General features: G+C 38.0%; 1 protein-coding gene across 2 annotated transcripts in view; it reads right to left on the bottom strand.

The window, feature by feature from the left end:
• The window catches only part of Tpk1 (thiamin pyrophosphokinase 1), a 320,733-nt gene that overhangs the window by 212,305 nt on the left and 82,217 nt on the right, over window positions 1-26,211 (bottom strand). For both annotated transcript variants that reach the window (XM_021189978.1, XM_029535392.1), the window contains one exon: window positions 17,015-17,084. In XM_021189978.1, coding sequence (XP_021045637.1) covers window positions 17,015-17,084 — 70 coding nt within the window. The remainder of the gene's footprint in view (window positions 1-17,014; window positions 17,085-26,211) is intronic.

The following is a 26,211-nucleotide window of genomic DNA, read 5'->3' on the forward strand; positions in this document are numbered from 1 at the left end:
AGAGAGAGAGAGAGAGAGAGAGAGAGAGATTATGGATAATGCCTCAATGTACTGAAAGGAGACTGAAAGAGGGTAGACAGTGAGGCTAAGGAAGGTGCTGATAGGGAAAAGGAGAGATGTAACATGAAAGAGGAAAAGGGATTCTGGGAGAGGTAATAAGAGAAGAACAAGAGGACACTGAGGAGTGGAGGAAGAAGGTACAAGAGAATCAACTACGGCACTTATTTGAAATTGGTATTTAATAAGCATATAATTAAAATAAAAATGTAAAGTTATTGAAATATAAGATATAAAATAGAGAAAAAAAGCTGAGTTAAAAAAATCCTAACCAGAGCATCCTATGTCACAGTAAGACACCATTAAGTTAGAACACTGAGTGTGGAGGGAGAAATAAGAATAATAAAGCCTATAAACTCTCTTAGGGTTTAGCACTGAGAGCCAGAGAAATGTGGATGGACATTTACAGGGACTTGAGATATTGGAGAAGACAGACAGACAGTCACACACACACACACACACACACACACACACACACACACACACAATCACTGAATTCATTTTGTCTTGGCTACCTACTGCTGGGCATGAAGCCTACCCTTCAGTATGGTCCGTGTGGATGAAAATCCCTAAAAGGAATCTGTGTATGCAGAGATTTATTGGCTAATGAGCACTTGAGTGCTGTGGAGAAACAGACTGTTGCAGGTCCAGAGGCTAATTACCTTATCTTGGCTAAGTTCTGGCTCTCTGGAACAGACATTCTTTGCCCTCCTCTGTGTCAGAACTAATGTCTTGTGACAATATATAAAAACCTCTTATAATCTACTTCTAACTTCTACAATCCAAAAGCTAATAATGCCATCAGAAAGAATCTTGAGTCTATAGGAAAGCGTCTTCCTCCATCTCAGTGGAGCTGCCTCTCTGATGTACCTTCCAGCGAACTTTAAACTTGCCTTGATTCACGATATCCTGTGTTACATAAAACTTTATAAGCTTTGGGAAACTGCTTCCACACTAGAACATGGAGTTTGGGTAACCTAAGTCTGTATTCCTGGGCTATGGTCAAAATGGCTCCAGCATAAACTCTTATTCTCTTTAAGATGAGAACTATGATTTTTGTGTCAAGATTTATATAACCACTAAGATTCCACTGGAGAAAACTAAGTTTTCCTTTGCACACATTATCAACTGGAGACGGTTTTTTGATTAGGGATAGAAATTCATATTCCCCTCCCTACCCCCAGCCTGCTTTCAGCACTGGGATCCAGGCTGGCTTGAACTTGTGCATTCCCAGTGAACGGTCCCACTGTCTCTGTGAGTTCATATCTGCATTAGTCCTATTGTATCTGGAAGACACTGCTAATTTGGTTTCATCCATCCCTTTTGGATCTTGAACTCTTTCCACCTCCTTTGCTCTATAGTTCCCTGATCCCGAGGGGAGGGACTTGATGAACAGATTCCATTTAGAACTGATTGCTGCAAAGTCTCTCACTCTCTGCATATTGTCCAATTGTCTTCAATGTTTGGCTGTCCTTTTTGATGTGCTTAGAAACTTACCTCCCTTAAGTATAAAATAAAGTTACAAACCTCTCCAGAGAGACAAACAAACAAACAACAACAACAACAACAACCCTGTAATCCTAGGAAGAGGAACACAGGTAGATGTGCCCTCAGAACCTCAGCTCTGCTGACCACATGATCTTGCCCAAGAAAGGAGAGATGGATAGGAATTCAAGTGGGGTTTCCAGTGCCCATTCCGCTAAGTGCAAGGCCTACATTGCTGTTCTTACAATGTGAGCATGGCTATGGTTCTGCCAACCAGCTTACTCTAAAGCCTACATGTTTTCTACACCCATTTTCCAATCTTCCCATGAAGGGAAATTTATGGGGACACTGGAACACAAAAACAACTTCTCATGCAGTTCCTCACCAGCTAACAGTTAAGAATGTAGACACAATTATGAAATATACTTTGGGGGTGACAAGTTTCCTTTAATACAGAGATATTTCAAACAAACAATTTAAAATAGAAACTCACCATGCTTGGCCTTTCACCTTTCTAAGCTAGAACCCCCCCTTCCCCCCCCCCACGCCTGGTGTCTCAAGAATCTCATAGGAAACCCCATTCAGTCACAGCAGGGCCTTACTGTCCTGTGTAACCTTATGGCTCATAGCTTCTTCTTATCAGACAACAGCACCATCCAAGGCTTCTTTGGAACCACCCTGGTATTGTACTTATTAAAAAGATCGAGAAAAGACAAAAGAGGATTCTTAGCATCATTTTAGGTTGTAAGTTGAGGCATCAAAATGTTTAATATAGCCACTTCTAAGACACATGGGACTCTTCTTTGAAAAGTTTATACCCGTGCTCTTAAGTGTAAGCCAGATTTTTCTCCTGAGCTAGTCTCTCTTTCCGTCAAGCCTAATGCTTGAATTTATGTTATGAATATTTTAAAAAATAGTTTATTTTTTTGAGATTATAACGGATCATTTCCCCTTCCCTTCCTCTGAACCCTCTTACATAACCCATCCTTGCTTTCTTTAAAATTAATAGCTGCTTTTATCATTGTTACAAACACACATACACACACACATATAAACATACATTCCTAAATATAACCAGCTAAGTCTGCATAATGTTACCTGTATGAATGTATTCAATGCTGATCCTTTGGTATTGGATAATTAATTTCTATTTCTATCATCTGCTCCGGACTGCTAAGATCATATTTAAAGATTAAATAAAGCAAGGAAACTAGAGCCTGGTGTGGTAGCACACGCCTTTAATCCCAGCACTTGGGAGGCGAAGGTCAGCCTGGTCTACAGAGTGAGTTAAAAGACAGCCAGGGCTACACAGAGAAACCCTGTCTTGAAAAACAAACAAACAAACAAACAAAAAACCCGGAAACTATCCAGTTAAGAAAAGCAGCATAGTTATCAAGGTTATCAATTTCAACTTCATGAGGGATCATGGTAAAGGACAACTACAGAAATTTTCTTCCCTAATTTAGATCTGTTGAAATAGGGAGTTATCAGTAGAGGTTTCTGGTAAGATTCATACTGAAGCTTAGTTTTGAACAAAAGTTTATACTATTTGCTTGTTGAATAAAGGAAGAGGCAAAACTCAGATTCATAAGAAGAACAGCTCAAAAAGCTTCAGATTGCTACCCTGGATTTCAGGGGTATCTCAAGGTTTACCTTAGTGTAAGGGCCATTTGGATGTTTTATCATAAAATTTATAATGAACTCTGGAGTAAAATGAATTCCACCATCAATCTTCTGTTTCCTAGCAATAGGAGACACTGCTGTTTTGGTTGCAACATAGTCATCAACTCAAATGTCATGGCCTATGGTGATATGTTACCAAACACAATGACATTAACCCTAAAATTAGGGTTATTTTTCTGGATCTCTGTCCATTAATACAAACCTCCAATTTTAATAAACTGAAAACCACAACTGAAATATATAAATGACTGTTTGCAACCACACACATAAGTAACTTGTGTAAGTGTGTATAAAAAGACAGACAGAGACTATCTTATGACTCCCTAAAAAAAAAAAAAAAAAAAAAAAAAAAAAAAACCTTGGAAAAGACTCAACAGTTAATATTAAGTGTTGGTTTTCCAGAGGACACAGGATCAATTCCTAGCATCAATGTTTAGTGACTCACGACCACCTATACTTCCAGCTATTGTAGATCTGATGCCTCTGGTCTCCTTGGGTACCTGTACTTGCATGTACATATACACCTGAAGTTAAATATACATCATTAAAAAGAACAAAATCATTTTTAAAACTAAAGAAAAAGCCCAACTCGGAATATATGGTAATTTGTAATTGTTCCCAATCACTATTTTTTTAAGAAATAAATTTAAAAGAGCCATATGTTACTCCAAACTTTTGACAAATAATGCCAGATTTTTTTGAACAATCAACAGAAGGTAATTTATTTCTGAGAATTCCATCCACAGAGCAGGAAGGGAAAAAGGTTCTGTCAGGAACATACTTTATGAAATAGACTAGCCATAAAGAACAATGCCTCTGATTAAATTTAGCTGTAAACTGACTTCCTGCAGCTGCTAAAAGTGATCTCACTCTAAGAATTTATTCCAAGCTCAGGAATGATCTGACAAACACAGCCCTTTGCATACACATTTGTCCTCCTCTTGTACCCCAAATGATTCAAAGCCACACATGATAACTTTGAGATCTGTGATTTATACCATTTGATATCCAACCAACTCAAATATATTACTAAAGTAATCTACTCAATAATTCAAGATAAATATACCCTCACAGTCTGTTGTGTAAAGTTCTTTAATACCAAGATTTCTAGAGTAAATACTCTTTTAAATGTGCTAATCATTTCTCCCATCCATCTTTTTGATTCAAAGATCCAATAGTATAGGCCTGCTTACAGAGCTCAGTGATTTGACTGTATAAATACTTTTTAAATAGAAACTTACAGTAGCAAATGGCTAATCACTGCTCAGGGTACATCGTACAAATTAAGCAAAACCAAGTACTTCCTCTTCCCAAAGGAAGGCTTGTGCAGGTCTCCTTCCCATGTACAATAAAGCAGAGTGAAAGCTGTATTTCCTATCTGTGCCTGAAGTACTTGAAAATAGTGAAAACAAATCCCATCACTAAGGCAAGTTGTCACAGGGAGGTAGAATTAACTATTTTATATAATGGAGGTTATATATATATATCTTGTCTGATAAAAACATCTAATAAGACTGACCTAGAATTTGCAATTTTTTTACTGATGCAGAAAATGTAGGCCACTTATATGAGTTTTTTTCAACCAGTTGCATAACCCTCATTGTTGACACCTTCCAGAACTTTCATCAGTTCTAATTTGTATAACTAATGAACATCCAGAGGCAGTCCTTGAGAAGCAGTGGCAGATGCCAACTAAAAGGTAAATGAATGCAGGAAGAGGGTGGTTTGTACTTTGGTTTTACTTGCTGTTGTGAACACCACAGCAGCTCAAGGAGAAAAGAGGTGATTTGGCTAACATGTCTGGATCACTGTGTATAATAAGAGAGGGAAACCAAAGCCGGAACTCAAGAAGGACAAGAACTCTGGGGACAATAAATAATGAATAGGCCACAGATGAGTGCTGCTTACTGACTTGCTCTCTATGGCTTGTTCAACCTGCTGTCTTCTACAGCTCAGAACCACCTGCCCATAGGTAGCACAGACCACAATGGTGCATTCTTAAATCAAAAAAATATCACGCTGGGCGTGGTGGCGCACGCCTTTAATCCCAGCACTTGGGAGGCAGAGACAGGCAGATTTCTGAGTTCGAGGCCAGCCTGGTCTACAGAGTGAGTTCCAGGACAGCCAGGGCTATACAGAGAAACCCTGTCTTGAAAAAAAGAAAAAAAGAAAAAAAGAAGAAAATGAAAGAAAATATCACAACAGTTTTGCCTACTGGCCAATTTTATTGAGGTATTTCATGTGACCCTAATGGTGGGGGTCTTCCCTGGCTCTTGTTTGCTGACAGGGCCTACAGAAAAGATAAGGAGTCAGTGAGGGGAGGGAGGGAGTCAGGCAGTGGTTTAGGGAATCATGGAGATGGAACTGACTAGCAACCAGATTGCTTCTTTATCTATATAAGTTTCACAGAACAGAAACAGACTAACAGTTATCCAAGAAGTACTGATTATGTGCTTGATTTTTCATTACATGTCCAGGTTTACAAGTTCAGTCATAACAAACAGATTTTATTTTATTATCAGTCCTATAACTCCAATTCAAATAATCTACAGAGTGTCACTTCCAAAGCAAACACACATTATATGACAGCCTGCTTTTAGGCTAGAAGTTTTGGTAGTTTAAAAGCACTCCAAACAAACAAAAAATATCTGAACGAGTCTTTATATGAATAGCAAATATTAATACCTAACTCATTTTACTATATGTTGCATCATCGATGCTATAAAGTAGGGGAAGTTTTAGTCAATCTATGTTATTTACTGAGTTTTATTCCTCCAGGGGTGTATCATGTATGACCGCCTATCTTCCGAGAACTCTAAGTTTATTGTAAAGGAAGGCCCTTGAATCTGTAACCTGTCCTCCTGGTGAAACAGTTTGCCAACTGTCTCTGCTTACCCTGCACCAAATGTCCTGACTGAGTTTCCTCAAGAGCAGATGCCCCAAGAAGATGCCTTGGAGTAATGGCTTCATCTACTATGTACTTATCTGTGCTTAATGATCTCTGGGGCATAAGGAAGACTTCAAACTAGGATGGGAAAAAAGTTAATTTGACTATTGTTCTAAAAAGACTCAGACATAATTTTCTCAGAAAAGGACATAAAATTAATCATAAAGCAGAAAGACTCCAAGAATGAAAGACACAGAGTCCAAAACACAAAAGCAGGAGATAGGAATGACAGTGACTGCGCTCAGCTTTGCTGGAACTGTGCTGGTTTAGTGACTCTTGACGTTTCTTGTAGATATGCCTGTACCACCCTAGCTTGTGTCAACTTCAGAAAAATTAGCCAGAACAGATCTGTTAGTTATGTTGAATAGATAAACAAATACATAATGCCCCAGTCATTAGAAGATTACACACCAGCAAAAACAGCAAATACATTACTGATACACACAGATATGAGCGAATGCACAAATATTTAGTAAGGAAGAAAAATCCAATTGAAAGAACTGCAAGGTGTGAGTGTTTATTATGTGACATTGTACAGAGCTGAGAAGGCCACAGGTCAATTTCGAAGAGATAGGATTCAACTTCTGGGGATAATAAACATGTTTTACCCCTGATTGTGGTGGTGAATACAGAATTGTACATCTCTTCAAAGATAACTAAATTGCAAGTTTACAGCCAAAATTTATACCCAACAAATGCTAAGTAAAGATAAAAAGGAATTAAGGGTCAAACACTACATCTTACAATGCAACCATAATTTGAAGAGTTTGAAATCACTATATATGTAGTACAAGTGTGTGCACGACGGTTCTTAGAGCAAGTGTGTGACCTTCCCCCAAACTTCATCAGGTGTTCACCACGCTATCCTATGCTCAGTATAAAAAAACCTTTGAAAGGTCACCCTGAATTTTCTTTGCTCATGCACTATTTTATTATTAGTCAATGTATTACTGTTTATCAGAATTTCTCCAAACACTCCACAGATAGTAATGTGTTCCTGAAACCCTTAACATAAGCAATGGCAGCCTGAGTATTCCAAGGGTCCATAAGTGTTGCACTATTGTAGCTTCACATTCAGACTGAATCTGAGATACCACACTACAAAATTCCCAAACTAGAGCAACTGCTACTTGTCATGGACCAGAAAGAGGAGAAATGCTGGACTTACTTATAGCATGTCACTACTTTCCCCGAAGGCATAAAAACACTTGCTACCAGACGCCTGCGTTGGTTATGCTGGTGAAGCCTTTAAAAGCTGCCTTAGGAAGTGGCCCCATGGATGTTTGCTTAGTTACTTATTGTTTTTCATTTTTGTTGCTATGGTGTACATGTGGGTATAGGTGCGCAAGTACTTGCCTGTGGAGTGCAGACATCTCTATCGAGTGTCTTCTTTCATATTTTTTATTTTTGGCGGGGGAGACATTTGTTTGTGTGTTTGTTTGGAATATTGGGGGACACGCCACGGTGTGCACATGTAGGTTAAAGGACAACTTGCAGGAGTTAGTTCTCTCCTGCTACCATGTGGAACCTCGGGCTCTCCTCAGGTTGTCATGGGGGTACTGGAGACCTAAACTTAGGCCTTCCATACTGATAAAGTTCTCTCCCAGGCCCGGGTTATTTCAATTGGATTTTCATCCTGGTTTACATGGAACAGAGTTTAATAGGGATAAGTGGGGTCACAAGAGTCAACCTCTGGGAAGTGAAGCCAATCTGCTGATAGGAGACTTCCAAGCATAGGAAAAACTAAAAGTCTGAAAAAGGAACTCTGTCCAAGGCTATGTCTTGTGCATTCTAGAGAAGCGCCTCACCTCACCACTGAGTTATAGCCTCTGCTCTGAAATCTTCACAGTGAGAAAATTAAGGCAAGATGTGTTCTGTTATTCTTACTAAACAAACTTCCCCTCAGTCCTATCACTGAGCAAGTGTGCTGAGCAGAGAACCTTTTGTATGAATGCAGCAGCATTTCTGAGATGCCTGTCTTTTAAATTATAGTAATCTTTCCTATGCGTTTCAGCAACCTAAAATAATGTTTACATAAAATTAACCTGTAAGACTTCCTATTCAGATTTCTGTATGCATCATTTACTCAGAACCACAGATGAAAACAATCCTTACTGTTTCAAATATCCTTAGACCGAACACCATCGAGTCATAGCTGTTTCTTAGGACTGTTCTGCAAATTAGCCTGAAAAATCTCTAAATCCCAGTCATGAATAACACACACACACACACACACACACACTTTTCACACTTAGCACTGATGTACATAGTATATGATGTTCTCAAGCTATTAATGAATTCAAATCTAAGTACCTTGCTCAGAATAAGAAACATTTGATAGGAATTAGTATACAAAATAATGTAGCAGTCTGTCATAAAGGAAACATAAGCTAAGTAAATTTAAGCAAAAATAATTATTTTTAGATATAAAACATTTATATTGCATATAATTATAATAGTACAAAAATAATATATGCAATTATGAAATATTTCTTCAGCATTAACATACTTAAAATCTGATTTTACAAGTGAGAAATCCCTTGCTAAAAAAAAAAATAGCTTAGTCTTAATGCCATCTATGTTGAGATCTCAATGAAAGAGCATTGATTCAATAAGTTTTCAGATGCTCATTAGTTCACTAGATATTAGAGGCATGCAAAGATGATTAAGTGTGATTACCAAAATCGAGCAGTTCACCACCCAGTGAAGGGTATAAGGCACATCTTCACAAGATAAAATGAGAGAGTAAATAATTAAAAAGCATTATGCAAAGTTAGGAAGCAATAGATCACTAGAAATTTATAATCTAGTAAAGGGCATAAGTCCTTACAACTCTAAATCAAGGTAAAACAGGAATGGGGCATTGAGATTTATGCAGGAGCACAGTGAATGAGATAAGTTGGAGCAGGACTGAAGGAGAGGCATGCTCAGGTTTACACTCAATGTCAGCTGAACACGGGTATACAGACAGCATTGCTACAAGAAATGCTGGTGCCCTCCAATAATACTACTCAATAACCAGCACAGGGTTTTCAAGTATTGATTCAGAACAGAACCTGCATAGCTGTGTGTACAAGGTAAGCCATACAACAAGGCCCAGGCAAGATAAGAGAGTAGAAGAACATGGCATGTTTAGGACAACTCTCTTTGTGCAGAAATAAAAGAAAAAAATTAGACGTAAGGTAAGGAGTTTAGCTTTTGCCCATGAGAAACAGAAAAATCTCCCTCGACAACCAACCATATAGGCACATACAAATATGTACCCATATGCACACACCATTGAACTACAACGGTCCCATTTCTCATTATTATACTGAATATTTTCTTTTTATATAACCCTACAACATAGTATGTGAGTTTTTCAATACACTATTCTAGCATATAAACAACAGGTTAAATCATAACATCGTCAAACAAACATGTCATTATGCTTTGTCTCATTTCTCCCCCTCCGATCACATTCACCTTCTCTATATTGTTCCCTTTATCCTCCCAATACTTTCTTTTATTAATTAATTTTATGTATAGGTGTGACTCCTTGTGTGCATATATATGTATACTCTATGTATGCCTGGTGTCCACAGATGGCACAATAGAGCAGTGGATGCCCTGAAACTGGAGATAGAGAGATAGTGGTGAGCCACCGGATATAGCTGGGAAACAAACTTGAACCTGAGTCCTCTCCAGGAACAGCAAGTGTTCATAACCACTGAGCAATCTCTCTAGCCACATCCACTCTGTTTGTTAATTGCATATATGGCATCAAGCCTCCAGATGTGATTTCAATTCCTAGAACCCACACAGTGAAATGAAATAACTGACTCAGCATAAATTGTCCTCTGAACTGCACACACATGCTGAGACCACACAAGATTGTATACATATACTAAATAAACAAGTAAGTAAACAAATGTTTAAAAGTATGTTTTAAATATTTTTCAAGAAGTTAGACGACTCCCATGAGTTTATTGCTGTGTCCTGTATTTTACTAGATTGGTCTACAGGCTTGTTTCCATGTCAGCACCAGGTTGCTCTCATTACTGTGGCTCTGTAGTACAATTTTAGATTGGTTATTTCACTGTCTCTGTCATTATCCTTTCTGGTACAGAAAGGTTTAGTTATCCATTCCCTCTATATTTCCATATACTTGTTGGGATTCATTTCACTAGCCTTGTGTTGCATGCCATTGATATTTTCATAACTATTTCACTGAATCTATAGATTCTTTTCAGTGTCAAGGAAAAATAAGAATCTTCCAAACCTCAAGGCAGAAATTCACTTAAAATTAATTAAAATAACAATAAGTAGAATCCATCAAAGAATTGATTCTTTGAAAAAATAGACAATATAAACAAATTGGCCAAAGAGGAGATAGCCAGCCCATGGTAGTCAAATGAGAGATTAGAAGGGGGTTAGTTGATAAAGTCCAGGGAAAGAAAGAATATCATTAATAACCTGAGTTATTCACAATAGATTGGCAATATTTAGTCAAAAAGATATAAGTATTTAAGTAAATACACAACAGTTAAGAAGAATGAACTCCTCTTAAAAAGTCAGGTAAGAAAAGAAGTACAGGAACAAATGGGGGTCACTGCTAACTCTTGAGAGAATTGTTAAGACCATTGGCCTTCACTGCTTCATAACATAAGGTGAGGGCCGGCCAGATCCTCTGGAGCTCCAGGGGACTGGACCACCACCCAAAAAGTACATATGGAGGCAACCACTGTTCCAGCCCCTTATGTGGCAGAGAATGGCCTTGTTGGGCATCAGTGGGAAGAGCATCCCTTGGGTCTGGGGGAGTTGATGCCCCAGTGTAGGGAATGCCAGGGCGAGAAGGCCGGAGGGGGGCATAGGATAGGGGGTTTCTGGAGGGGAGACCTGCATAACATTTGAAATCTAAATAAAGAAGATATCCAATAAAAGAAAAATAGGTGGGGGCACTACCAACCCTACTCTCTGAGGTCAGTATTAGTTTCATTACAGAGTAGGATGCGCACACAGACCATGTTCTCTGTTTAGGGATAATCTTTCTTTGACACCGAGATGTATTGTTAGATTATTAATTTGAGATCTGTCTGAAATCAAAACCATTTTAAATTATATGAATGTTAAAATGAAATAACTCTCAAATATTCATTTTAAAACTCATTATGTAAAATAGCTGGGCAACTTTCAAAGAAAGGAAGTTTTTGCATATCAAACTTACACTCACTTGAACAAGAAACTGCAGGCAAGTGAATAATGATCTCTATTGTTTTAAAGAGAGGAATCAATAGACAAATTCAATGAAACTCCTTGCTTTATAGGAAGAAATAAGTAACAGAAACTTTAATTTTTATCTTTTTGTTTCTTCCTACTCATTATCATCCTAATTACCATTCTTTGCCTTTGCAATAGGAAGACATATTTGTTTGCTTTTTACTTTTTATCAAACAAATTCTGATAACTGAAGGTAAGTTGATGTTAGGAGAAGAGCAAAGGCTGAGAGATACTAAAGTAAGGTGCCTTGGACTTGAGGCATTTACTAGGTGGAGTAAGTCATACACAGAACTGTTTGACTATACTACAGGAAGCACCTGAAATACCCAGACAGCTTGGGGAATGGAAGCTTCCAGAGCTGGAGGCATCAGAGATGAGGAGCCCCAGACAGAGTTGACATGGGATTGAAACAAGACAAATCAGCTCAGAGGCCTGTACTATAGTGTGTCCATGCGCAACAGCACTGTACTGTAAGATTAGCAGTGTGCTGAAGGTAAAGTTCTCATGTTTACTGCTCTGATGGCAACAAAATGTAATCAAATCCTGACGAAGGGTGTGGTTCCAGTGCAAAACTGGAGCTACCAGTGGGAAGATGCTCATGTTGTCTTCAACTGGACATTGTTCTTTTAAAAAAATCCATTTTTTTGTTTAATAACTACAGGGCACTATACTGTATATGTGATTGATAATGAAAAAATATGAAAAAAAAAAAGAAGTCCAGGGCCAGATAGATTTAGTGCAGAATTACCAGACCTTCAAAGAAGACCTGATAACGATTTTCCTCAAACTATTCCATAAAATTGAAACAGAAGGAACAGTACCTAACTCATTCTATGAAGCCACAATTACTCTGATACCAAAACCACACAAGGACCCAACCAAAAAAAGAGAACTTCAGACCAATCTCGCTTATAAATATCAAAGCAAAAATACTCAATAAAATTCTTGCAAACTGAATCCAAGAACACATCAAAACCATCATAAAAAAAAAAAATCACATGATCATCTCCGTAGATTCATGAAAAAGCATTTGACAAAATACAACACCCCTTCATGTTAAAAGTATTGGAGAGATCAGGAATTCAAGGCCCATACCTAAACATAATAAAAACAATTTACTGCAAACCAATAGCCAATATCAAATTAAATGGAAACATACTTGAAGCAATCCAGCTGAAATCAGGCACAAGAAAAGGATGCCCACTCTCCCCATATCTATATAATATAGTACTCAAAGTGTTCATAAGAACAATAAGACAACAAAAAGAGATCAAGGGGATACAAATTGGTAAAGAAGAAATGATGTTATCACTATTCGCAGATGATATTATATTATACATAAAAGACTTCAAAAATTCTACCAGCTGGTAAACAACTGATGAACAACTTCTCCAGCTGATAAACAACTTCAGCAAAGTGGTCAGATATGGAATTAACCCATGGATTGGCAGAATTAACATAATAAAAATGGCCATCCTACCAATGGCTCATGCTCTAAGATCAACAATTGATAAATGGGCCTTCAGGAAACTGGAAAGCCTCTGTAAGGCAAAGGACATAGTCGAAAAGACAAATAGGCAACCTAAATATGGAAAAAAAAAAACTTCACTAACCCCACATCCAGTAGAGGGCTAATATCCAAAATATATAAAGCACTCAAGAAGTTAATCACCAAAAAAAAAAGGGGGGGGTATAGAACTAAACCGAGAATTCACAACTGAGGAATCTCGAATGGCTGAGAAGTACCTAAAGAAATGTTCAAAGTCCTTAGTGATCAGAGAAATGCAAATCAAAACGACCCTGAGATTCCACCTTACACCAATCAGAATGGCTAAGATCAAACCCTCAGGTGACAACACAGGTTGGAGAGGATGTGGAGAAAGAGGAACACTCCTCCATTTCTGGATTGCAAACTGGTACAACCACTCTGGAAATCAATCTGGAGGTTCCTCAGAAAATTTGAAAGAGATCAACCTGAAGACCCAGCTATACCATTCTTGGGGCTATACCCAAAAGATGGCCCAGCATGCCAGAGAGGCAAGTGTTCCACTATGTTCATAGTGGCCTTATTTGCGATAGCCAGAAGCTGGAAACAACCTAAATGTCCCACGACAGAAGAACAGATACAGAAAATGTGGTTTATTTTCACAATGGAATACAGTAGTATTTCATTTATTATTATTTACATCTCAATTACAATTACATCTCAATTATTATGAACAAGGACATCCTGAGTTTTGCAGGCAAATGGATGGAACTAGAAAATATCATCCTGAGTGAGGTAACTCAGACCCAAAAGGCCATGCATGGTATGTACTCATTAATAAGTGGATATTAGAAAAAAACAAAAACAAAAAACCTACACAATACCCAATATACAGTCCAAAGATCTCAAAAAGCTCAACAAGCCAAAGTGCCCAAGTGGGAGAGAGAAGAAAGCAATCACTCACAAGTGGGGAGGGAAGGAGGGAGGGACCTGGGAGGGAAATTGGCTGGGAGGGGATAAAAGGGGGAAGAGGGGAACCTGATCTGGTATTGGGTGAGGGAAAGGACTGAAGCCCTGAGGGCCAGCAGAAAGAATGTAAACAGGCAACCTCAGGAAACAGAAGGTTGGGGGGACCTCCCTCAGAATGTACCAGAGACCTGGAAGGTAAGAGACTCCCAGGACTCAAAGGGAGGGATCTTAGATAAAATGCCCAACAGTAGAAAGAAGGAATTTATAGAGCTCACCTCCAGCAGGAAGACAGGACATCAAGTGAGGGATGGGGTTGCCATCCCACAGTCACATCTCTGACCCATAATTGTTCCTGTCTGAAATAATTATAGGGATGGAAATGGAGAGGAGCAGAGAAAAATAAGGCCCAAAGTGGGATCCAGCTCAAGGGGAAGTCCCAAGGCCTGACACTATTACTGAGGCTATGGAGCACTCACAAAAAGGGATTTATCATGACTGCCCTCCAAAAGACCCAACAAGCAGCTGAAAGAGTCAGATGCAGATATTAGCACCCAACCAATGGACAGAAGCAGCTGACCCCTGTTGTTGAATTAGGGAAGGCTGAATGAGGCTGAGGAGAAGAGCAAACCTGCAGGAGGACCAGCAGTCTTAATTAATCTGGACCCCTAAGATCTTTCAAACATTGGACCACCAAACAGACAGCATACACCAGCTGATATGAGGCCCCCAAAACACACAGAGTAGAGGACTTCCGGGTCTGTGTGCATTCACAGATGATGCACCTAACCCTTAAGAGGCTGGAGGCCCCAGGGAGTTTAGAGGTCAGGTGGGGTGGGGGGTGGGGGCATCCACATGAGATGGGGTTTGGTGGGGAGGAGGTGTGGGATGTGGAACAGTTGGAGGGTGGATGGGGGGAGGCGGGGAATGGAATATGGAGTGTGAAAAAATAAAATAAAATTTTAAAAAAGAGAGACCAGCCTCAGCCCATGATCTGTAATTTGGCCTTTAAAGCTCAGCACTTTGTTGGTGTTTTATTTTGTTTTTCATTGTGAGGGCTTTTTGTTTAAAAATACAATTAAGAGGAATTATGTGTAGTCACCTGTATCCAATTAGTTTTACTGGTTAAAGCATAGAAGTAATGAGATTTATTCAAAGGATTTAATTCCCATGCAAAGCAGTTAGTTTCCCTTATCACTTCTAGGGACTCTACCCTTCCCCAGGCCAACCACGTCCAAAGGAGTCAGAACAAGAATCATTGCAAGCATAGGTACAGCCTGAAAAATCAATGAGTATTAGCTACATTGCTTCACTAAATATCTTCATGTATAGACAAACAATTGTAAGACAAATTATATACATTCCTGAATGTGTTCAATACGATTATTTGTAAATTTGACTGGGCATAACACCTGTGATCCCAGGACTCAGGAGGCAGAGAACCTGTGAGTTTGAAGCCAGCCTGGTCTACAGAGTGAGTTCCAGGACAGCCAGGGCTATGTAGTGAGAACTAGTCTCAAAAAACAAAACAAGAAAGACAAACAAACAAAAGATTATTTATAATGTGATGATGAATACTTGATTGTTATTTTGAAATTAATTACAATAATATCAAAACTAATATTACTTGTTTTCCAAATCTCTAATGTTTTGCTTTGAAATATGAATAATAATGTTCCCTTTTTTTCATTGCTACCAGTGTGTGGCTCAACTAAATAAAATACCCAATATAAAGATGTGTAATTCTTCATAATCATTTCAGACTATTCTCATAATCACGGAGTAGGTGGAAAGTGCTAAATTAATCCTTGTTAAGTCCTGCTTTTAATTATGTTCTTGAGTTGTGTCAACCGTTAGAGAGATAATGTTCAACTGCCACATTCCTGAGCTGTGTCTACCATTATGGAAATAGTACTTAAGTGCCAACTACTTGGTAGCAACCAGGCTATAGGCACGAGTCAAACAATGCACAGTTTATAATCTGAGCCCCCATGCCATGACTCCCTATTCTGAACTATGTGACAAGGCACTTTTTAAAACAACTTGAATGTTTTTCAGACATTGCCCATGTCAGGTATTTGGTAAAGAAGCTTGCAAAGTTGTGTAGTAAATAAGCAAATGAAATTTAACTGTCCTAGGCTTTTTGCCTTTTTGATAACTGCAGCCAGTCTCCAGACGTTAGCAATGTCATCTGATCTCAAAGGAAACATGACTTCTCTACAATATGCAACCAGCTGCTCTCAACAGCACTTCCAGTATTAGAAAGCTGATGTTAAACATTCTGATGTTACAAAGAAAAATATATGATTTCAAATCACATATGTTTAATGCCCACACAGGGCCTGTTATGCCATAATATTTTTATTTTTGTTTTGGAAGCCAAGTAGGCGATTTCTCAAATACCAGCCCTTTCAAAATAGCTACTAACACACAGGAGAATGAGAATGACTGAACAGTGTATTTACAAACACTGAGTTTTCACAAACTGTGTACTCAAATCTTGTGTTTCCAAGAGAGTTGGGCCACAAACACCTTCACATCTGAACTAGTTTGAAAATCTATTTCTAACAAATGTGTTTTCTCATTGAAAAATATCTCATCATACAAAGGTCAGGAAACCAAGATGTTGCAGAGAACAATTCATTAGATGAACTCTCTCCAAAAATGTATGTCTGTAACTCAGAAGTAATTAAGAAATAGTAAGTCATACTAAGATTTATTCAACACTAATATGAAACCTCACATTTTCTACTGCAGACTATTTCTTTTCTAGGAGTCCAGTTGCTTTTTTCTTTTTCATTTAAAGTGTATTAGTCCCAATATAAATAGCCATTTTGGGTTTATTTAGCCAATCTTCAAGTCCTCAGAAATTTCAAAACATGATAATGTGACTTAACTAGGCTTTAAAGTAATAGAATACAAATTTTAAAAACAAGACTAAACCTGATCCTAATTCTAAGAGATCTCATTCATAGAAAGAAATAATGCATCATAGTTATACAGCCCAGCCCTCTCACAGAGGTGGTTTCCTATGATGACTATGAAGAAAAAGAACCAGTCCCCACAGAATGATTAAAAGTAAGGAGCAGCAGAAGTGAGGATCATGTAGACACTGACTTGTTGGAGCTTACCTTTCTCTCTCTCCTTCAGTGAGATCATATAAGTGGTTGGCACCTCCATCAGCACAGGCTCTTAAGAGAGCTTCAAACAAAAAGAATACAAACCATGTCAGTTAAGGTGGCAAAGCGCAGTGTGTCACATGAGCATCACTAAAAAGCAAACACTCAGAGCACACTGCCACACTACCCTGGATCATGACATTTACTGTATGGTGTGTCTATTGTTATTTCAGGTGACTCTACATAGGAAGACAGAACCACCCACAGACCCTTTGCATCTTCTCCAGTCCATCTGAACAGAGGTGGAGAAGGTGTAGATCTACCCTGTCCTACATTCTACCTTTTCCCTTCTTTTATTACAGAAGCAGGGGTCAGGCTTATGAAGGCAGCAGGCTACATACAGCTTCTGACAGCCAGTTGCTTTGACTATGTTAACATGCTGGCTTTGGAATTCTACTGGGAACAGTGGTATATTCAAGTGACAGCCTGTCTCACTGTTCTGAGCCTGTTTGTCTTCTCTCTAGAAACATTGAAGATCTTCCTTTCCTCTGATGTCTTGAACTTCAAAATTATGCCTAAGCAAACTGTGCTTCCCAAAGCCAAGGAAGCAGATCTCTGCCGCAGTACAGGGGAAGGCCAGGGCCAAGAAGTAGACGTGGGTGGGGGGAACCGGGGTGGGGGCAGGGTATAGGGAACTTTCAGGATAGCATTTGAAATGTAAATAAAGAAAATATCTAATAAAAAAAGGAAGCATATCTCTCAAGTTCTAATGAATGTAAGTCATCTTAACTCAATTAGTTTCCATCCTCCGTCCTGTTTACTTTTCTGTCTCTGGGAATTCCACTGAAACATTTCTTTGGACAGTCTTACCTTCCCTCAACCTTTCTCCAAATATTTCATTCTTGTCTTTCTTCTGTATGTGACCTTTCTTCAACTCTCTCTCAATTTATAAAACCTCTCTTCAATTATGTCAAACATCAATATTATGTTAATAATTGTATGTTACTATTAGTAGTTAAGATTCCTTTTTTTCAACTATTAAATCAATTTTCAAGAAAGGACCTTTATGACATTTTGTTGTTACTTTTTGATGCTTCTTTTTTAAAATAAAATAAAATGAGATGAAACAAAAAAGTAATACATTGGAGCTAGACAAAACAAAGAGAAGGAAAAAGCCCCAGAGAAGGCCCAAGAAACAAAGGCCCACTAGTTCTTACACTTAGGAATTCCATTAAAAACACTGAACTGGAAGCCATAATATATATGGAAAAAGCCTTGTGCAGAACTGCACACGCTGCCTGGGCCTCTGAGAGGTCAGGTGAGATTCAATCATGTTGATTTAGAGAGCTTTGGCCTCATTTACTTTTTCTTTTTCTTTTTTGTAAATCCTTGCTCTAGGGGTTAAGGTCAATCTATTTTTTATCCTATGGTGTAGGAATGGTTGCAAGATATTTGTAATTTAATAGGTTATCATGGCAATTTCTTTACCTTTAACAGACCAATGTCTTGTCTTCTGCCCCTACACAACTATTAAGATCCAAGCTATTAAGTACAGTGGTTACTTTTTCGTTGTAGATTTATACAGGATTAACCAGTAGTAATGATGCCACAGCCCCAAATTTATGCTGTCTTGAAATTTCCTCCACCAAAGAAATTAGTTCATTACTTAACGTGTCAAGCAAGTGGCAGAATGTAGCCAGATTGTTTTGTTTTGTTTTGTTTTGTTTTCAAAATATTTCATGAATAGCTTGAATCCCAATTTCTAATAGAGTCTTTACTCCTATCTGTGGATTTCCATTGTCTCTATTACTCTCAACAACACTCTCTTCCAGGCTCCAAACAGAACAGCCCATTAAGTTTCACTCACAGCATTCAACTGATTTCCTAGTCCAAAATTTCAATGTCTTCCACACTAAGTCATTAGCATGAGCAAATGCCTAAGACAGAAATAGCTTCAGAAGAAACAAAGTACTCTGTTGACATAATTCTTCATTTTAAAAACCATCCTATCACCATTGTATGTGCAGATTTACCTATATTTAAGTAGATTTAGAACATTCAACTCTAACTTTTGATATGCTAACATCAGAAGAGAGAATGTAATGGATACCTATCAAACTCTATGGACAGACAGAAAAGCCCATCAAAGTCTATCTTTTCTGTGATCCCTGTTATATATAAAACAAAATCAGGCTAAGGGGGTAAAGCACTAAGTTTTAGCTTGAGCTTCTACACTACAGAGTACGGTCATTAAACAATTAGTAATTTAGTAATTACATGTAGTCACAACACACGAATACACTAGGCATTCAGTAAACAGTTTTCTCTGCTTTTTGTTAGAATTTTTCAAAATTTGAGAAGTTTACATTTTAGAAAAGAACAGCACAAACTACTACAAAATATTAAATGAAATTAGAGTTTCTATAAAAACAACTCAGAGGGATGGCTAATTTCATTAACCACCCTAAACACTTTATAATGACTGGAACCCAGGTTCATATTATGCTAGGAATATAACAGAAGTTCATAGAGTTTGTGGCACATTTCCAACATATCAAAATCATCACCAGTGGAAAGGGAAAAATGAACTCACATAAAATAGCAAAATATCACTGATTGGGGAGCATAAAAAGACTGATTAATAGAAACAGATGGTAAACGATCAGTAATTACCCTCAGAGTATAAAAAGTAATTCTCCATAAACAAAATTAACAAGTATTTGAGATCTTTTATGTAAAAATTTATTTACTAAAGCAATATAAAATGAAAGAAATAGTGTTTAACTGGTAAAAATTAACAAGTATAATGATATCAATTTCCATACTATATTACATAGCAAAGATCAGCTGAATTCAACATTTAAATATTTTTAAGAGCCAGGGGTAAAGATGTGTGATAAAGTGCTGACCTAGCATTTGTGAAGCATAGTTTTGTCACCAATGATATCACAGACAAACAAACAAAACAAAATAAACAAGATACAGGTTCATTTTCATTTGGTAGTTATGCAAGTACACGTTGTTGTGGAAGAAAATGGAGTGAGAAGCAAACGTATGCAAGTCCTCTAGACTAACAAACGCTTCATTTGCAATGAGCAGAAAAGGCAGCATCAAAGGAAGACACTGAAAGGAACTCAACCCACCCAGGCTCGGATAAAATTCCCATTACTATTTCAATCAAAAAAATTGAAGACATTATTTCTGACATATTTTATGTAATAGATTTAGGGAAGCTTATGAAAGACAAACACTTAGTAACTAAATTATCATATTATTAACATATTATCAAGGTTATAAGGAGAAACAGATTAATAACTAAGGAAGAATGCAGACTATGCAGACTACCCTCTTGTTACACGTAAGTTAGAAATGTGGATATATCCCTTCTGAAGGGAAAAAAAATCACTTCCAAAGCAATTTGATTCCTATAAGGTACCATAAAAATGTTCTTTACCTTTTTAAAACTTTATTCACAAAAAAATTTTCAAATTTTACAAATATATAAATAAAAATAATTTCAAAAGAAAATATTTGAAGAATATAGCAAGCAGTGATGGCACAGGTTCACACAAGGCAATTTAAAAAACATGCAACACATATAACCAATAAAGAGAAAGACAATGTAACAGACCCAGAAATGGAGGGCATGCTAAAGGAGGCTTCAGATAAATCACAATAAATGGGTCCCAAAATATCCATTTGTCATAATTTACATTGTCCTAAGCATTACTGCATGAGTTAGCTCTTAATGTAAAATGTCCGTTAGCTTATACAGCAAAGTTTTTGCAGATTGTCTGGTAATGGTTGAAGAATTATTTACTGCGCTTCAGGTTGATAAACATGTGAAAACTAAAACACACTAAAAACCACTGGAGCAACTGTTCTATCTCAGCAATTCTCATAATGTTAAAGATATCTTAAGTGTTGTTTTTTAAATCAGCATTTAGTAATATTAACAAACAAACAAAAAAAAAGAACTATACTTACAATTACAGGTAAATTGGCTATTTCAAAAATCTTCTTTTGAATAAAACTGAAGAGAAATAATTTCACTTACTGCAAAGTATACTATTAAAGTAATTCCAAGTATTTATATGAAAAAAACAAAAACAGAAAAAGAAGAGGAGGAGGTGGAGAGGAAGAAAAAAAGCTCTCAACATTTTAGTTACTTGAAAGAACACTGGGGTTGGATTTGGGTCCCAGTATCTGTGAATTCTGACTAGCACAATGTTTTTAAACTAATCCCTACAACTCTGATTCTAATGGAAAATCACCAAAATTACTATGGTGTATGTTACCAAATTAACATAAATATCCAGAAATGACAGAAAGGCGATGGAGAAAAAGCAAAAAGGGAGGTGCAGAGGAAGATGTGCTAACTTGAGCAGACAACTCTGTACATTTACAGTACTTTAAACTGTGCTTCCCCTGTGATGCAGAAATTCTAGATAGACACCATAAATACTTGTCTACATCGATCATATGGTAAGCATAAGGATAATTGCTATTGCATACATATAGTAACAGAAAAAAATGTAGCACGCATACATGACTATCATGTAAACACTGATAACTATTCAATAGTCCTCATATCCTACCACCAAGAAAGTTGTTTCTATATACACTAGTATGCTATTTGTTTGAATATTTCATCTTCCAGAATCAGCACTATAGTACTACAGAAACATGTCACTACATTTGGCTTTAGTCTTCTTTTTTTTTTTTTTACTTTAATCTTTTTTATAGCCCAGTTGCTATCCCCCTCCAGTTTGTTCTGCCCTCAAACGGTTCCTCATCCCATTCCTCTTCCCCTGTTTCTAAGAGGATGTCCTCACCCACCCCCATCCCCCACGCCCACACATCCCGCCAGGCCTTCCCATTCTGTGGGGCCACAAATCTTTCAAGGGTTAGGTGCACCTTCTCTCACTGAGGGCAAACCAGGTAGTATTCTGCTATGTATGTGTCAGGGATCTCAGACCAGCTATTGTATGCTGCCTGGTTGGTGGCTTGGTGTCTGAGAGATCTTGGGGTCCAGTTTTGTTGAGACTGCTGGCCTTCCTATGGGGTCGCCTTCCTTGCAAATTCTTCCAGCCTTTCCCTAATTCAACCCCAGGGGTCCCTGACTTCAGACCATTGGTTGGGTGTAATTATCTGCTTCTGTCTCAGTCAGCTGCTTGTTGGGCCTCTCAGAGGAGAACCATGCTAGGCTCTTATCTATAAGTACATCATATCATCAGTAATAGTGTCAGGCCTTGGAGTCTCCTTTTGAGTTGGGTCCCAATCGGGGCCAGTCACTGGACCTCCTTTCCCTCAGTGTCTTCTCCATTTTTGTCCTGCAGTTATTTTACACAGGAACAATTCTGGGTCAGAATTTTTGGCTTTAGGATAGCAACCCCATTCCTCTACTTGATGCCCTGTCTTTCTACTGGAGGTGGATTCTACAAGTTTCTTCTCCCTACTGTTGGGCATTTCACCTAAGGTCCCTCCCTTTGAGTTCTGAGAATCTCTCACTTCCCAGGTCTCTGGTACATTCTAGAGCCCCACCCCCACCCTCCACCTCTCACCTACTGAGGTTGTATATTTTCATTCACTCTGCTGGCCCTCAGGATTCACTCCTGGTCCCCCAATACCTGATCATGTTCCCCTTTTCCCCTGCTCCTCCCCCCTCCCTCTCCCATCCTCTGCCCTCTGTTTTCTACTCCCTTTCAAGGTGGATTGACTCATCCTCACTTGGGCTCTTTGGCTCATTCACTTTCTTGAGTTCTGAAGCTTGTATCCTGGGTATTCTGTACTGTGTGGGTACTGAGGATTGAACTGAGGTCCTCTGCAAGAGCAATCAATGTTCTTAACAGCTAAACCATCTCTCTTGCTTCCTAATATATTATTTTATATGATAAATTCTTTTAAAAAGTGTACTTCTTGTTTAGGTCTTCTAGTAAATAGCAACTCAGAAAGTATATAACAATATACCAATCTTGGGAAACTAAGAATCAGATACAGGTTCTTATATCAAGATTATGAATTAATCAAACAGTAATAAGCACTGATAAAATGTATCTACACTGAAAAGTAGATACTAGAGCTAATTCCTTAAGGAAACACATATCAATCAAAGGGCAATAGCCAGAGTCCCAGACCTGATAGCCTTCATTGCATCAAGCTCTTAAACATAGCTGAGTGGGACACTGGAAAGATATCCTTACTAAATTTCACTATTTATTATTATGCAAGCATGATGAACTGTCTTATAACCTTCCTAAAAGGTTAATGAACTTCATGACTGAGCAAGGCTTTCAAGCTATATGTGTTATTTCAATCATAAAACTTCCTATTCCTTACACTAGCTGTTAAATACTGAGCATGTCTGTGTATGTGCATACATAACTGTACCTATACCAATATATACTGACTATTGATATTTACCTATATATGTAATATACATAATTATTATTGATATTTACCTATAGATATTACATAAGATAATATATAAATATATTTATGATATGTAATATATAAATGTATATATGTATGTATGTATAATGTATAAATGTATATACATATGGATGAAATTTAAATGCTGTGATGTGAAACTTTTCTTTATAAGGAATATGAACTATATCAAATATTAATTTCAAACTCATCAAAATGAACACAAAAAAAAACAAAAAACCCAGAAAGTTAATATTATACCTCAGTAGTAGAGCACTTGCTTAACATATGTCAAATCCTGGGATCAATGCCCAGTACACAAGGAGTGGGAGTTCATGCACACACATGGAAGAGAGGAAAAGAAAATACACTTATATATATTTAAGATAAAAAAAATGCAGAGTAATCCCTATTTGGCAGAAAGAGATGAAATACTTAAGCAGGCAGAACCTAGGGTCTCCAGCCAGAGTCAAGGAGACTTTGCCGGTTTCCTCTTCTGCTGCCATGCTCCTCGAGACTGGGGATGTAGAATTATGGAGTCTGCTATCCTGACCCAAGCGAGGCCATGATAAGAAAGCAAGGGAACAGTGGGAACACACTGAGTTCCCACTGCCATAGCTAAAGCCAGGGACCAGTCTGAGTTCTATAAATCAATAAATTTTCTTCCTGGCTGAGACGAGTTTGAGTTGGGTTCTATGCCACTTACAATAAGAAAGCCCGGCCGGGCGGTGGTAGCCCACGCCTTTATTCCCAGCACTTGGGAGGCAGAGGCAGGTGGATTTCTGAGTTCGAGGCCAGCCTGGACTACAGTGTGAGTTCCAGGACAGCCAGGGCTACACAGAGAAATCCTGTCTCGAAAAGACCCCTCCTCCCCCCCCAAAAAAAAGAAAAGAAAAAAGAAAGTCTAACTAGGAAAAGCATTAATTTCTAACTTAGAGGCAGAGTCCTCAAATCTATATGGAAACAAGCTCTTAAAGAAGAGGTATCATGCCTTTGGCTGGTATGCAAATCACCACGGAAGCCCTGGACGCAGCTTAGTCATTTAGCCCCTGGACTCGGTAAAGACAGATAGATTAGTGTGCTTCCTCTTCCAAGGCTTTATTTCACGTAGAAAAAAAAGCTTTTACTCAGAAATGCATGGAAATATATTCTCTCCTAAAGAAATAACAATTTACTTTTCTTAGAGGAGTGCTGAAATGTTCATAAAATTAACTGCTGTTTAGAGATCTTTTTCAGGGTTTTAGATAGAAGGTTTTACTTATAGTATATTTATGTGCAATTATTAAGAAAGCTCAACTCTTTGTAATATTCTTCAGCTAGTAAGTGGGATACTCATTAAATTTTAGTCAGGTCCCTAACACAAAATTATCCTTTCAAATGAACATCAAGTGCTGTTTGTACAGAGCATCAACATGCACAGATCTGCACCAGCCGGAATGGCCTGCTTCATGCCATGGAATGGAGGTTTTTATTACCTTTTAGCAAATATTGCTGTGCAAATGCTATTATCTTTTCTATCTCTTCCTTCCCTCATAATATGCTACAGAGATGAAGTATGACATCTAGTCTTCCACAATGCTATTTATAAAGTCTATAATGAAATACCTCTTTAATTCTGGGTGTCACCAACTATCTAATTACTAAGAAATCTCAAGAAACATCAACCATCAAGCTGTTCTGTATCAGCTAGCACTGAGAAATCTTTCTTAAAAATGGGTAAATCTCATTTTGTATAAAAAATGCTAAGTAACACAGATAAATAAAATTATTTTGTATGTATAAAGAGCATATGTATTTGTTTAAATATATATTGTTAAAATCAAGTAAGATCTCAAGAGCTCTCAATTCTTACACTGTCACTAGCAACCAGCTACTCTTTAGGGAGGCAATAGCAAATAAGATCTCACTACACAGTGAATAAAGCAAGCATGGAAGAGATCACATTATAAAGCTTGCCATGCTTCTCATTTGCGATCTTTTCTGAGTGCTTCTCAGGAGCACTGAAGAGTATTCCCTATTCCTAGCCTCCACAGACTACAGGCCAACAGCACCTTGCTGCTGTGGCTATGGCAACTGGCTATACCCGTTAAGGCCAATGCCCTCTCACAGTCAGTCCAAGTTGAGAAGCAGGGTTCTAAGAGGGGCGCACCCACTCCTTAGCAGGCTGAGGAGATCCTACAGCACACAGCTATAAGGAATACTGCTCACACTATTGTGAAAACTTTCCAATTTAAATACAAGACAACCACTAAGAAACTATGTTACCTAAAGTCAGGGTAATTATATAGTAGCTAAACTGACTTTACATCTAGTACATATCTACCTCCTATAAGGCTCAGTAACTAGATTGCTGACACTAGTAACAGCTGAAGTCAAGCCCTTCTGACTGCCCTCTGGGAGACACTGAGTGGTTTGCATCCTTTCATGTCCCAAGTTGATAAGGATCAGCCATCCCACTCATTCCATCATGAACAGTGAGCCCGTGAAAGGGTAGTTTCTGCTGATCAGCTCACTGCATAGTGTACAATCAGCCATAAGAGGCAGTGACAATTTGAAGACGAGTCAGATATCTATGAACAAACTGAAAAAAAATTGCTTATAACTAGCAGAAGGAGCAGGTACAGAGGAGTCGGGGATGGGAGCTGATTCACTTGACAAAAATGTAACAGCTTTGTAATCAAAAAGGACAAGGAGGGGCACTTCATACTCATCAAAGGTAAAATCTACCAAGAGGAACTCTCGATTCTGAATATTTATGCTCCAAATACAAGAGCAGCCAC

This window comes from Mus pahari, chromosome 2, assembly GCF_900095145.1.
Source record: "Mus pahari chromosome 2, PAHARI_EIJ_v1.1, whole genome shotgun sequence".
In the NCBI taxonomy this organism is placed as follows: domain Eukaryota; kingdom Metazoa; phylum Chordata; class Mammalia; order Rodentia; family Muridae; genus Mus; species Mus pahari.